The sequence below is a fragment of the Hypanus sabinus genome, chromosome 3 (genome assembly GCF_030144855.1).
Source record: "Hypanus sabinus isolate sHypSab1 chromosome 3, sHypSab1.hap1, whole genome shotgun sequence".
Lineage (NCBI taxonomy): Eukaryota > Metazoa > Chordata > Chondrichthyes > Myliobatiformes > Dasyatidae > Hypanus > Hypanus sabinus.
Window position 1 is genome coordinate 178481369 of NC_082708.1, and position 15343 is coordinate 178496711.

General features: G+C 43.4%; 1 protein-coding gene across 7 annotated transcripts in view; it reads left to right on the plus strand.

Moving 5' to 3' along the window:
* Positions 1-15343, plus strand: part of gfra4a (GDNF family receptor alpha 4a) — a 277708-nt gene that overhangs the window by 189851 nt on the left and 72514 nt on the right. For all 7 annotated transcript variants that reach the window (XM_059965707.1, XM_059965706.1, XM_059965712.1 and 4 more), the window contains one exon: positions 11470-11550. In XM_059965707.1, coding sequence (XP_059821690.1) covers positions 11470-11550 — 81 coding nt within the window. The remainder of the gene's footprint in view (positions 1-11469; positions 11551-15343) is intronic.

Genomic DNA, 15343 nt, shown 5'->3' on the forward strand with positions numbered 1-15343 from the left:
ACCCTGAGCTGTAAAACTCGTCACGCTAACCGCTAAGTTGCTGTGGCACCAAACTGTGGCAACTGACTCAGACAACTGGAGTCAAAGCTTCTCTGTTCCAAGCATCCTTGACTCTGTGACCAAACTTTAGATTCCTGTAGTAGGGGAGAGAATCGTGAGGGCTAATAACTGGTAAATAGTGATGTGCATTGTGCTAATGTAATAACAAGGAACTGCTAACAAAAATAGAGACTTGGACTGAAGCAGCAACACCCAAGTGTCAGGACCTTTACTAATTCTGTTGCACCCACTGTTGTAATAGAAAATTGGATTTACTGTTGACCTGTAGATAGCCATTTTATTCTGTAGAGTCAATAGACAATAGACAATAGGTGCAGGAAAAGTCCATTCGGCCCTTCAAGCCAGCACCACCATTCAATGTGATCACGGCTGATCGGAGTCATAGCTAATAAACAGCCCATCTAATCCATGCCAAACCATTTAAACTGCCTGCTCCCATCGACATGCACTGGGCCATAGCCCTCCGTACCTCTACTGTCCATGTACCGATCCAAACTTCTCATAAACAGTTAAATCATTGCACTGGCAGCTCGATCTCGACCTAGTTTGTTACTTTATTAACTCTTGCTGTCACCACCATTCTCCTCAACTGATAGTGTAAAAGCTGTACCAAATTCAGACCCAAATAGATCAGCTTTGACTGGTCCCCAAATTTTAATGAGTCGCCCGTTATTTCAAACACCAACTCTGTGTGATCTTTGTTTGTTCCTACATTCCCAATACTCTTATTGCCTCCTTCTTCCATTCTGTACAAAAAAAAATCCAAGCCCGATAAACGTTGATTGGCAGCTCAAGAAATTAGCCATCTTTTGTGATATGCACTGTTAATGCCATTGAATGCCCATATTCAGTTTTTATTCTGACAGTAACTATTTATAGCAATGCTGATGGCCCTTATACTCAGTACAATTAATTCAGCCCATTGATCTGTACAATAAGCAACCTTGGCATTCCTCACTCTTTCTTGAGGCATTCATCTGGCAACTAAAGTGTTCATTGTGAACAGGTAATACTATTGGCAGCCATTCATCCCTCTAATGAGCATTGCTCTGTCCTCTAGTTATGCATGGCTCTTTGCATTATCAACAAAATGGCCATAAAGCACAATTATGTTCTCATGTTCTTCAGTATGTGCTAGGGTAGTATTAAGTAAAGAATAATTTCTCCTAACAATGTGATTGCATAATGTTGACACTTACCTCAGTCAATGAACTTAGGTTAATCAAATGACCACACAAATCCAAATTAATTTAAGACTTGCAACTTTTTCACAGCAATGTTCACATTTGTTATGTTGACCATACGTCCACTATTCAATGTTTCAAAGCTTCAAAGTAAACTTATTATTAAAGGTTTAAATGTTCATTTATTATCAAAGTATGTATGCAGTATACAACTCCGAAAGTTGTCTTCTCCTGATAGCCATGAAACAGAGAAAACCATGGAAGTCTTTCAAAAAGAAACATCACCCTCTCACCCCCCCAAAAAAAATGTGCAAACTGCATCACCTACACCCCCCCCCACACACACACACACACACACACACTCACACATGCACTCACACACTCGCACACACACACTCGCACTCACACACACACATGCACTCACACTCACACACGCACACACTCACACACATGCACTCACACGCTCGCACACACACGCACTCACACACACTCACACACACACACTCACACGCTCGCACACACACGCACTCACACACGCGCACACACACACACACACACACACAAACAAATCATGCAAATAGCACGAAGAGAATCAAACCTTAAATCCTCCCTTTCACACAAAAAATTTAACAAATCATGCCAAACGGAAACCAGAAATAACAGGCAAAATCACAGAATATATAAAAAAAACAACTGAAAGAGGCCACAATCCAATCTATAAATCGCAGAACTTCATAAGTATGTAAGTACATACATAAGAAAGTATGTAAATGTCACCATATATTACCTTAAGATTCGTTGTCTTGCAGGCATTCACAATATAACAGAGAAATACAAAATAATCAAAGAATAAAAATACACACAAAGACTGATAAACAACTAATGCATGTATTGAATACAATCATCCCTTTTGTACCAGGCCTCATTAAAACTACTCCCACTTCCAAAACCAAAATAGGGATCTTCCTCTGGCAAGCTATTGATCTTTCTTCTCCCTGTACCTACCTCGTGATAGTCTCCTAGAGTTCTCACTGCTTTCCCCCTGAAATCCTTCATTTTTATTCTTTTTCTTTGGCAGTTGTGCACTGTTATACTTCATTTCTGTTGGTTCTGACTTCAGCCTGTGTGCATTTTCCATTACTGTACCTGGCAAGAGACCGTTTCTCCTGAAAAGTGATTTGATGAAGTTGACCCTTACCTCAGTCAAGTAAAACAAAACAGAAAATCAGATTAGAGGAACAGCTCACAGAACCTTGGTCACAAGAGTGGTCTTACAAAATGCCAGTCTCCACTTCTTCCACCAGCTGGCGAGGACAAAGACATTTCTTCTGTCTACTTGCCCACTTTCCATGAGACCATAGGCATACGTAGGAGCAGAGTGAGGCCATTTGACCCGTTGATTCTGCTCCACCATTTCATCTTGGCTGATCCAGTTCCCTCTCAACCCCAATCTCGTGCCCTCTCCCTAAATCCCTTCATGGCTGGACTAATCAAAAATTCACCACTCTCTGGCTAAACAAATTCCTCCTCATCTTTGTTCTAAATGGACATCCCTCTATTTGAGGCTGTCCTCTGGAAACATTCTCTCCACATCCACTCCATCAAGGCCTTTCAACATTCGATAGATTTCAGTTGGATCCCCCCTCTCATTCTTCTGAATTCCATTGAGCAATCCAATACTCCTCATATGACAAGCCTTTTAATCTCAAAATCATTTTTGTGAACCTCCGTTGAACCCTCTCCAGTGTCAGCACATTCTTTCTAAGATAAGTGGCCCGAAACTGCTCACAGTACTTCAAGTGAGGCCTTGCTAGAGCCTTATAAAGCCTCAACATTACTTTATTTTTTTTATATTCTAGTTCTGTCTTATCAAGAACCTATCAGCCTCTCCTTTACATACGCCCAATGACTTTGCTTCCACTACTGCCTGTGGCAAAGAATTCCACAGAATCACTACCCACTGGCTGAAGACAGAAAGAATGGAAAGGACTTAATCAACGTGAGCTTATGACTCAGACTTTACTGGGAACTCCTCATTCGGGCAATTCTTCATCCCAATCGCAAACAGGATTCAGCGGGATGTCCAGACTCGCGGCACAGGGTGGACACACGTTGTTCCATCCATTGTTGCATGCATGCGGTCCTGAGCGTTGACCTGCTAGTGCTCAATCTCACGTGGTTCTATGCCACTAAGAATTGTTCGGTGACGGCTCAGGGGTGCCAAAAAGAGTTAGGATATAGGAGTGTCGGTCATTGTCGGACTTAACCAGACAAATCACTCCACTAAATAAGAACGACCATGCAGCACCACCCACAGAATTGAGAGAGAGCTACCATCCTGTCAATCCTGTCCTTGACTTATTCCACTGAGCAGTTTTGCAGGCTTTTAATGTATTCAGGCCAACAATAATTTGTACTCTTTTTGATTTAGTTTCACAACTGGAATTGATTAATTTTAATCTGACAGTGGATATGATCTCATTATTCAAACTGAAAATGCACCTTGAGTAAAACGCATTAGCAGAGGCATGAATTCCCCAGGCCATCAGTGACTCAAATGAAAGAAATGTTTTCATTAAGCATTGTTCACCAGAGCAAGTGATTGGGGGGGATTTGGGAAGGTGAGGGTAGGAGGTTTGTAGAGGGGAGAGAGATTATTTGTCTGTGTTTCCCTTTACCATTGAAAACTAGCAGGAAACATCTGGATAACATGTGGTGGGGATGGGGGTGGGAAGCAAAATGGCCCTTGAGGAAGCTTTCAAATTCCACCACCTGACAGAGCTGGGGGACATATTACCTCAGTGCACAAGGGATGACCAGTACTCGAGGGGCTGCAATGTTTCTGGTAAATGTATTGTCCAGGTGTTGGCAATTCCACTCCTAAAGCATCTAAAGGAGCTAGGTTAAAGAGCAGAGCTTTCTTCTGCGAATCTCTTTGAAATCCTGTTGATTTTTTTTTCAGGACACTCTCAATCCCTCAAGGTCTGATCTTGTTGCAGGGACACAAGGCCAGGAGTGCCTAACAAGTCTGGCTGACTAATTGGTTTCCATTAGAAGCAGTGACACTGAGTGGTTTTTCATTGCTAAGGGCAATCTTTCTGCATGATAAATAGTCGGTGTAACAGAAGTGTACTAGTCCCGATGCAGACACCACAAGAAACGTGTCCCTTCTCACCCCTCCTATGAACATTGTGTCACAGAAGCCATTTGTTTTCATTCAGAAATGAGGTGTTGAGGATGCCAACCCACACCAAAGCACACCGCACGTCTTTGGAATGTGGGAGGTCACGGGAACGTACAGTCAGGGCCAGTGGCACTGTAAAGCTTTATGCCAGCCGCTATGCCACTGAGCCAATGGTGGCACAGTAATGTAGCAGCAGAGATAGCAATGCCGTTCCTACTGCTGTCTGTAAGGAGTTTGTACGTTCTCCCCGTGACCGCGTGGGTTTCCTCTGGGTGCTCTGGTTAACTCCCACAATCCAAAGACAAATGGGTTAGTGAGGGTTAGTAAATTGAGAACATGCCATGCACGACACTCGCATGCTTCCTCCAGGAAATCCGCAAATCCTCAAACAGTGCTGGTCATTGACGCAAATGATGCATTTCACTGCCTGTCTCGAAGTTCTGTACATTCGAGTAGACAGAGTTCATCCGCCTGGGAAGGCAGTCCAGCTAAGAGAGGGAAAACTTTGACTTCAACCCTCTGCTGCCTTGCGGCCATACCCACTCATGGGAAAGGCTTCGGGAGTAAACCCTGAGGACAAATCCGGAGCTGGAGTCCCTGAGGCAGTCCAACGTTGCCTTCAACCTTGTTCTGGCAACTCCTGCGACAACACCAGTGCCAAGCTGTATCGGCCCTTGCTCGTCCCTTGGACAACATCGGTGACGTGGAGAGGGGAGACTTGCAGCATGGGCAACTGCCGGTCTCCCGTACAACCCTGGCCAGGCCTGCACCCTGGAGAGGGCTTCCCAGGTGCAGATCCACACGACAAACGGATGCCACTCTGCACATCTGACAAATAAAGCTAATCTAATCTCTTTTTTTAAATAACCTAGATGCTCTGAGCATTGGTTGACAATTAAATTCAGGCAGCTTGTACCCTGCCTTTTGTCCTGAGCTGGTTGCTGGCTATTCTGATCTAGGAGGAGATGAGAGGAACAGTGAAAGATTTTTTTAAGTTTATTGGGACACAGATGATTTATTTATTTGAGCCACGCTGCCTAGCAAACCCGATTTAACCCTAGCCTGATCACGGGACAAGTTACAATGACCAATTAACCTACCAACTGGTTGATCTTTGGACTGTGGGGAGCAACCAGAGCACCTGGAGAAAACCCAAAGGTCAGGGGGAGAACATGCAAACTCCTTACAAACATCGGCTGGGTTTGAACCTGGGTCACCGGTTTGGTAAAGCATTGTGCTGACCACTACGTCACCATGCCTCGTTGCATGGCGAGATGTGAGCATTGCATTGTAAAGGGTGCATGGTAGCATAGTTACTGTAAATTCCATCTGGGTAGTGTCCAACCTGATGTCATGAATATCGATTTCTCCTTCCAGTATTCCTCCCTGTCCCTTCTTCTCCTATACCCCCATTCTGGCCTCTTACTTCCACTCACTGTCTATCACCTCCTCTTTCCCTTTCTCCTTTGGTTCACTCTCCTCTCCTATCAAATTCCTTCATCTCCAGCCCTTTACCTTTCCCACCCACCTGGCTTCACCCATCACCTCCTGGTTATCCTCCTTCCCCACCCCTTCCCACCTTCCTATTCTGGCATCTTCCCCCTTTCCTTTCCAGTCCTGAAGAAACATCAGCTGTTTCCATAGATGCTGCCTGACCTGCTGAGTTCCTCCTGCATCCGGTGTGTGTTGCTGCCATTTATTATCAATCCACAACCACCAACTGAAAGGTGGTAGTGAGTTAGCTCCCCATCTAGGTTTATTATCATTGACAAACGTCCTGAAATTTGTTGTTTTGCGGCAACAGCACAGTGCAATACATTTTAAAAATCCACTGTAAGTTGCAATAGGAAATATAAAAAATAATTTAAGTTGATAAGTTTTTCACACTCAGAGAGGTGAATTCATGTGAAGCACTGCCGGGGATGGCATTAGAGGCAGGTACCTTAGGGACATTTAAGAAGCTCTTATGTAGGCACGTGGATGTGAGAAAGATGGAGGGTTATGCAGAAGAGAAAGGTTAGATTGATCGTTCCCAGGCTGGCTGGAGCATCTGGTTTAATTGGTATTGGTTTATTATGGTCACATGTAGCAAGAGACAGTGAAAAACGTGTTTTGCATATCATACAGATCAAATCATTACACTATGCATTGAGGTCAAACAAGGTAATGTGACAACTGCAGAATAAAGTGTTGAAAGCAACTGAGAAACATAGAAAGCCTACAACACAATCCAGGCCTTTTGGCCCGCAAAGCTGTGCTGAACATGTCCCTACCTTAGAACTACCTAGGGTTCCCATAGCCCTCTATTACACCTACCAAAGGAGGTGTAAGGCACTCCACTATCCTGCAGGTTACCCTTGGGCAAGGTATAGCACCTGCTTAACCCCCCCTCCCCCCATCAGGGTCATGTGAAACCGTGAGAGCAGGTGGTGGGTGGTCATACGAGCAGCTGGTGCAGATCACCTGGTTATGTGACCACTGACGCCAGGCAGACAATCTCTGAAGAGTATTGATAGTATTAATAACTTCCTCACAGACAGGACCCAGGCTGCAAAGATAGGGGAAAAGCTCTCCTCTACAATCACTCTGAGCACCAGTGCCCCACAAGGCTGTGTACTCAGTCCCCTGCTGTACTCACTGTACACCCATGATTGTGTAGCCAAGTTTCCATCGAACTCAATATATAAGTTTGCTGATGACACTACAATTGTAGGCCGCATCTTGGATAATGATGAGTCTGAGTACAGAGGGGAAATTAAGAACCTGGTGGCATGGTGCGAAGACAATAACCTATCCCTCAACGTCAGCAAGATGAAGGAATTGGTTGTTGACTTCAGAAGGAGTAGCGGACCACATGACCCCATCTACATCGGTGGTGCGCAGGTGGAACAGGTCAAAAGCTTTAAGTTCCTCAAGGTGAATGTCACAAATGACCTGACTTGGTCTAACCAAGCAGAGTCCACTGCCAAGAAGGACCACCAGCACCTTTACTTCCTGAGAAAGCTGAAGAAATTTGGCCTGTCCCCTAAAACCCTCACTAATTTTTATAGGTGCACCGTAGAAAGCATTCTTCTAGGGTGCATCACAACCTGGTATGGAAGTTGTCCTGTCCAAGACTAGAAGAAGCTGCAGAAGATCGTGAACATAGCCCAGCACATCACACAAACCAATCTTCCATCCTTGGACTCACTTTACACCATACGTTGTTGGAGCAGTGCTGCCAGGATAATCAAGGACACGACCCACCCAGCCAACATACTTTTTGTCCCTCTTCCCTCCGGGAGAAGGTTCAGGAGCATGAAGATGATTTGGGAACAGCTTCTTTCCAACTGTGATAAGACTGCTGAACGGATCCTGACCCGGATCTGGGCCGTACCTTCCAAATATCTGGACCTGACTTGCACTACCGTACTTTCCCTTTTCTATTTTCTAATTATGATTTATAATTTAATTTTTTATTATATTTACTTCGATTTGTACTTCAGGGAGCACAAAGCGCAGAAACAAATATCACTGTGATGATTGTATGCTCTAGTATCAATTGTTTGGTGACAATAAAGTATTTGTATTGTATTTGTATTTGTCACCCAACTTGTGAAGACACTGCCCAGAAGAAGGCAATGGTAAACCACTTCTGTAGAAAAACCTGCCAAGAATAATCATAGTCATAGAAAGCCCACAATCACCTGCATTATATGACACAGCACATTATGAACAAAAGGACATGAATAAGCTAATAGGCTTTAGTGACAATCCAAGTTCAAGTTTAATTGTCATTCAGTCTTACATGAATACAGCCAAACAAAGCAGTGTTACTCCGGGACCAAAGTGCAGAACACAGTACCGAGTCATATGCAGCACAAGGCACAAATAGCACATATAAGATATCAATAAAATACAGACTCACAAAAAATGTTCAGTAGTTTTGCCATTACTGACTGGTTGATACAGATGTAAATGATCTATTTCTGTTTTGAGATTTGAATTATGAAATTTGAAGTTATGAGGCCAGGCATCGAACTATGATAGATTTTGATACCAGAACACAATGGTGGTGAACCATTTTGGAAGTGTGTGCCCAAATTGGTGATAATCTTCCAAAATATTCTCTTGCATGCCATGGTAATGTTGCACAGAGATTAATATTAATGAGTGAATTAGTAACAATAATTATGGACAATTTTTAAGGAAAAAGGATGCTTATTTATGTATATTCATTGTTTTACTGTTAATAAAAGTGTACAGAGACAGATTGAAATAAATAAATCATTTTAGATAACCTGTTCAAGAATTATTAATATTAATCTTTTAAAAGACAATTGAAAAATAGCATAATTTCAAAATTGTATTTTTATCGTACCAAAGATATAACATAAGAAATGTGAACGTGAAATTATGAGCTTTGGTCCATATTTGTACAAGATTGAAGGGTGGCACTATATGCCACACACCAGGAATATTTTTGTACAGGGCATTCCAGCATCTCACCATGTCCTCTTGAGGGTAATTGTGAATGGACAATAAACGATGGTCTTTATAGAGTCATAGAGCACTACTGCACAGAAAGCTTCAGCCCATCTAATCCATACCAATCTGTCATTCTGACTAGTTCCATCAACTCACACCTGGACCATAGATTCAATGTTCAAGATTCAAATTTAGTTATCACGTGTATGTACATCGAAACATATAATGAAATATGCCATTTGCCCTCCAAAAGCCTCCCAGCATTGTACTTATCCAAACTTCTCTTAATGGTGCAATCAAATCGGCAGCATTCCACTGGCAGCTCGTTCTACGCTCGCACTACCCTCTGAGTAAAGAATATCCCCCTCAGACTCCCCTTAAATATTCCACTTTCCACCCATAATCTGTAACTATCTCTACTTCTAGTCTCACTCAGTCTCAATGGAAAAAGCCTGCATGTATTAACCCCGTCTATACATTTTATAATTTTGAATTGAATTGCATTGAATTGACTTTATTTCTTACATCCTTCGGATACATGAGGAGTAAAAATCTTTACTTAACGTCTCTATCTAAATGTGCGATGTGCAATCATAGCAATGTAATATAGAGTACACACAAATCACCATGAGTTCATCAGTCTGATAGCCTGGTGGAAGAAGCTGTCCCGGAGCCCTTTGGTCCTGGCTTTTATGCTGCAGTACTGCCTCCTGGATGGTTGCAGCCAGAAAAGATTGTGGTTGGGATGGCTTGTGTCCCCAATGATCCTATGAGCCCTTTTTACACACCCATCCTTGTAAATGTCCTGAATCATGGGAAGTTCACAACTACAGATGCACTGGGCTGTCTGCACCACTCTCTGCAGAGTCCTGCGATTGAGGGAAGTACTTTGTACATTTCCCATACCTGGCAGTGATGCAGCCAGTCAGGATACTCTCAATTGTGCCCCTGTGGAAGGTTCTTAGGATTTGGGGGCCCACACCAAACTTCCTCAGCCGTCTGAAGTTGTGCCTTCTTCACTACACAGCTGGTGTGTACAGACCATGTGAGATCCTCGGTAATGTTTATGCCGAGGAACTTGAAGCTGTTTACCCTCTCAACCCCAGATCCATTGATGTCAATAGGGGTCAGCCCATCGTTGGCAAATTTAATTAGCAGACTGGAGCTGTGGGTGGCGATACAGTCATGGGTATACAGGGAGCAAAGGAGGGGACTCAGTACGCAGCCCTGAGGGCTTCTGTCTTGACAGTCAGAGGGGTGGAGGTGAGGGAGCCCACTCTTACCACCTGCCAGCGATCTGACAGGAAGTCCAGGATCCAGCTACACAAGGCAGGATCAAGGCCGAGGTCTCTGAGATTCTTGTCGAGCCTGGATGGAATTATGGTGTTGAATGCTCTATCAAATCTCCCTTCATTCTCCTCTGCTCCAGGGAATAAAGTCCTAATCTGTTCAACCTTTCCCTATAAGTCACATCCTCAAGTCTCAGCAACAGCCTTGTAAATTTTCTGTGTACTCTATGAAAATCAAAAGAAATAGGCAACAGCATTAAGAGCATAAGACAATAAGACATAGGAGAAGAATTAAGCTGTTCTATCTATTGAGTCTACACTGCCATTCCATCATGGCTGATTTATTTTCTCTCATAAACCCATTCTCTTGCTTTGTCCCCATAACCTTTGACAGCATTACTAATCAAGAATCTATCAACCTCTGCTTTAAAAAAAACAATGACTTGGCCTCTGCAGCAGTCTGGATTTCTGAATTTCACAGAATCACCAGCATCTGGCTAAAGTCATTCCTCCTCATTTTTGTTCTAAAGAGGCATCCTTCCTTTCTGAACAGGTGCCCTTTGACCCTAGACTTCCCCACTGCAGGAAGCATCTTCTCCACGTCCACTCTATCTAGGTCTTTCAGTATTTGATAGGTTTCAATGAGATCCCTTCCCCTCCCCCCCCCCATTCTTCTAAACTCCAGCAAGCGCAGGCCCAGCTGAAAATTTCCTCCATCAGATGGAGAGCCTAAAATTCACAGTTGGGATGGGGATGGCCCCTTCCATTGATGCTGCTCTCCAGTCTTTGCTGGGTGGAATAAAAAGCTGGACTAGGCCAACTTACCGTCAGTTCTACAGTTGTGCCACTCAGCACTTGGCCTATATTTTTTTTCCTTGTGACTGTATGTTCTTCTGCAATCATAACCATATATGTATTTATGCTGTGTGCTGTGTGCTGCTGGTAATATGTTTTGCGCCTTAAACCAGGAGGAATGCCATTCCATTTGGCTATATTTATGTATGGTTGAAAGATAATTAAACTTGAACTTGAAATTACTGCCTGATCTTTCTCACCTTCCATTTCAAGTGAAAATCAGGTAGGATATCATACTGGAATGCAGAGGCTGCAGGGAAATTTACCACCTCTGATTTAATGCAACCCGTAGACCAGCACTGGAAGTAAATTCCTTGCAGTGTATCCCCTCTAGACATTTAATTTCATGTCAATAGAGTTGAATAGGAAAGACAAATCAGCTCAAACAGACAGAAGTGAGTATAACTGTTGTTAATACTTTGATTTGCAGGAGAGGAGACAGCCGACAGTTCCCCCTATGAGCCCAGCAAGAGAGGGTATGACTACGCCAGACTGGCCTCCATAACAGCAGGTGAGTCTCCTCTTTATCAAGTAGAATGGCTCTTCTGTGCTCTCAGCCACCACCCTGGGAATTTAGCAAGACTGGGTCAGTTGAAGCATTGACTAATGAAAGCCAGAAGCACTGAGTTTTGCACCACTTAGCATTCAGACAAACATTTCTTAAGGGAATCTCTGCACCATTTGACGCTGACACAACCAAATGTGTCAAGACTCCTGATCTTCCCAATTTGGAGCAGAAGGAACGGTGGGAAACAGGAACAAATGCAACTTAGAGTACAGCATCTGCAGAATGTCTTGTGTTTAAATATTGTGGGAATATCTGCTTTGAAATTGAAGAAGGCAGAGCACCACCACCTTCGCCAGGTCAATTAGGGACAGGTAATAAATGCTGGTCTTGCCAACAACTTATTAATTAATTATTTTTGTATTCAGTGTCTCCATTCACATTTAAAATATAGAACATAGAACAGTACACAACCAGAATAAGACATTCATCCTACAATTTTGTGTCAAGCTGATTAATTACATGTCCCTTCAGCCTGCACGTGGTCCATATCCCTCCATTCTCTGCATTTTCACGTGCTGTCTAAAAGCCTCTTAAACACCTCAATTGTGTCTGCTTCCAGCACCAGTCCCTGCCAGTGCATTAGAGTGCATTAAAAAAAACTTGTCCCACTCATCTCCATTGAACTTTCCCCCGTCACCTCTCAGATGCAAGCTGAGATACAAAGAACTAAATAATGAAGTGATAGTTGCCTTCATTTGAAATGCTGTTCATTTACAGGATGTGTCATATACATACAATTTCTCTTGAGAAAAATGGTCCAGACCAGATGGGATGTCTCAACCCAAAACGTCAACCATCAGTTCTCTTCCCGCAGATGCTGCCTAACCCACTGGTTTCTCCAGCTTTTTGTTTGATGCTTCAGATTCCAGTACCTACAGAATCTCTTTTGTCCACACAATCTCTCTTTGTACTTCCACAAGCTAACTTATTTGCTGTAGTTGCTGATCTACTAATTTAATGAAGATCGTTATCGGTATTGCAAGAATGGCTGCGATGGTCTTGGAGACGTACAGACTTGAGGAGACTTTTAACACAGGATGTTTATTTAAAACTCCTTCAAGTGAACTCTTTGGAAAGATAGTGTAAGTTTGAAACTAGAGAGAAGGTACTGATTTGCATTTCACAGAGGGCTTGCTAGCTCCATAAAGACGTGTATCCAAAGCAGTTATTGAAGTGCTTGGAAGCTGCCATTCTTGAAGCTTCCATAAACTGCTGCTGGTTTTGGAATTTCCTGAGAGTCCAGATGATTTAGTAGGTTGTGAGTCATCCTCCATTACCTGAACCAGACAAATATAAACTGACTTGACCACCTTGTTATGATATCAATGCTCTTGAACCATTGGGACATGGCACAGTAGCCTTGCAGTTAGCATAAGCGTTTACAGTGCCGGAGATCAACAATCAGGTTTGGACTGCTGGTGCTGTCCGTAAGGAATTTGCACGTTCTTCCAGTGACTGAGTAATTCTCCTCCGGGTACTCCGGTTCTCCCCCCCCCCCCACCCACATTCGAACGATGGATGATTGGGGTAAGTTGTAGACATGCTATGTTGACTCTGGAAATGTGCCAACACTTGCAGGCTGTCCTGAGCACAATCAGAAGCACCTAAGAAGTGGGAGCAGGAGTTATCCATCTTTCCCATCGAGCCCACTCCACCATGCAGTAAGATCCTGCCTGCTCCCCATAACCCTTCATTCCCTTGCTACTCACCTAACTGTGTCTTGTGTTGGTTGTGGATGCAAAACTATGCATTTCATTATGTTTCGATGCACATGTGACAAGAAAATCAATCTTTTATTGTTCTTTTACATGCTGAATTCCAAAAACTTAAGCCATTGGGTTCTTCATTGCTTTCGAGAGGAAGTCTCTCTTCCCGCATCCAGGCTGTTAATCTCATTGGATCAGCAATTATTCTCAAGACAATGTTGCTAGCAAATTCTTCACAGATGGTCTCTGACTCAAGTGTATCACAGATTGAGGTGCCTGAGGGACCACAGGTTAGCTGGCCTTTTCCTCCCTGACATGAGAGGAGGTTTATTTAGATGATTACATGACAATAATTATGTAGCATTAACACATAAGATCCTGATGAACGATTAAGATGCAAAACATTGACTGATGTTGCCTGTTCTGTTGAATACAATGTTCAAAAGTGTTCGAAGCAAATTTATTATCAACTTATGTATCAACTCAGTGGCCGCTTTATTAGGTACCTCCCGTTTGTGGGTCTTCTCCTGCTCAAGCCCATCCTCTTAAGGTTCACCAAGTTGTGCATTCAGAAATGCTCTTCTGCACACCATTGTTGTATGTATGGCTGTTTGAATTACTGTCAGCCTGGCCATTCTCCTATGATCTCTCTCATTTACAAGGCATTTTCACTCACAGATCTGCTGCTCACTGATATTTTTTTCATGTCTTGTCTCATTCTCTGTAAACTCTAGAGACAGTTGTGCGTGAAAATCTCATGAGACAAGAAGTTTCCAAGATACTCAAACCACCCTGTCTGGCACCAACAATCATTTCATGGTTAAAGTCACTTAGGTCACATTTCTTCCCCATTCTGATGTTTGGTCTGAACAACAGCTGAACCTCTTGACCATGCCTGCATGCTTTTTTTGCATTGAGTTGGCCAATTAGATTCTTGCGAGAATGAGCAAGTGTACCTAATGAAGTGGCCACAGAGTGTATATGTCAGCATATACTGCCATGAGGTACATTTTCTTGCAGGCATTCACAGTGGAACAAAGCAATTCAATAGATTTCTATCACAAATACACTAATTCCCCATGATGAAGCCATGCACAACATTGGCCAATCTGCCTTTGCCTGTTGGGCTCTAACCTCACAATCTCCTGGAGGTTCCCTTCACCATTAACTATTCCACCCCATGGTTGTCCTTTTGCCTGAGGGCTTAGCAATCTTGTTACCTGAGAATGAGTCTTGTCACCTGAGGCTTAATTAACCATAGCCGTTGGTCTCTCTGTGTGATGAAGATGCCAGCTCGCTCCAGGCCACTTGTGCTGGTTTTCCTGAGCCATTTGCTCCATTACTGTTCACATTCACTGTTGCCAGAAGCATCCCAATGGCACACAGGAGATATGGTCCACCTAAAGACTAAAGCCATTGAAATGCTGCACCAGAGCTGTCTCTTCCTCTGCCTGCTGATGATAAATAAATGAAGAGAACTGCACTGAAACTCAGACGCCCAGACCTGGCTAATGAGCTTTCAGAGGGGGAAGTCACAATGGACTAGAGTTTGATCACATTGGGACCACTTACTGAAAAGGCATTAAACACGTGGAGAATACGGCTGCAGAAATACAAAAGTTGATTGTTTCCTTCTCCTTCAGCCGGGGATGATGCAATGACCAGCTGCTGCCCGCAGCAGTCATCTACACGGTAGCGCGGCTGTTAGCATGACGCTATTACAGCTCAGGGCGTCGGAGTGCAGAGTTCAGGTCCAGCGCCATCTGTAAGGAGTTTTTACGTCCTCTGTGTGAATGTGTGTGTTTCCTCTGGGTGCTCCAGTTTCCTCCCACAGTCCAAGGATGTACTGGTTAATTAATGATTGTAAATAGTCCTGTGATGAGGGTAGGTTAAATAGGTGTGACTCATTGTGGTGGAAGGGCCTGTTCTTTGCCATATCTCTAAATAAAAATAAAATCTGAGACTGCATTTTCCACCTCGCCACCCTGTCCTTTTCCAATTCCTTCATCTCATCATTAGCTTTTCCATCC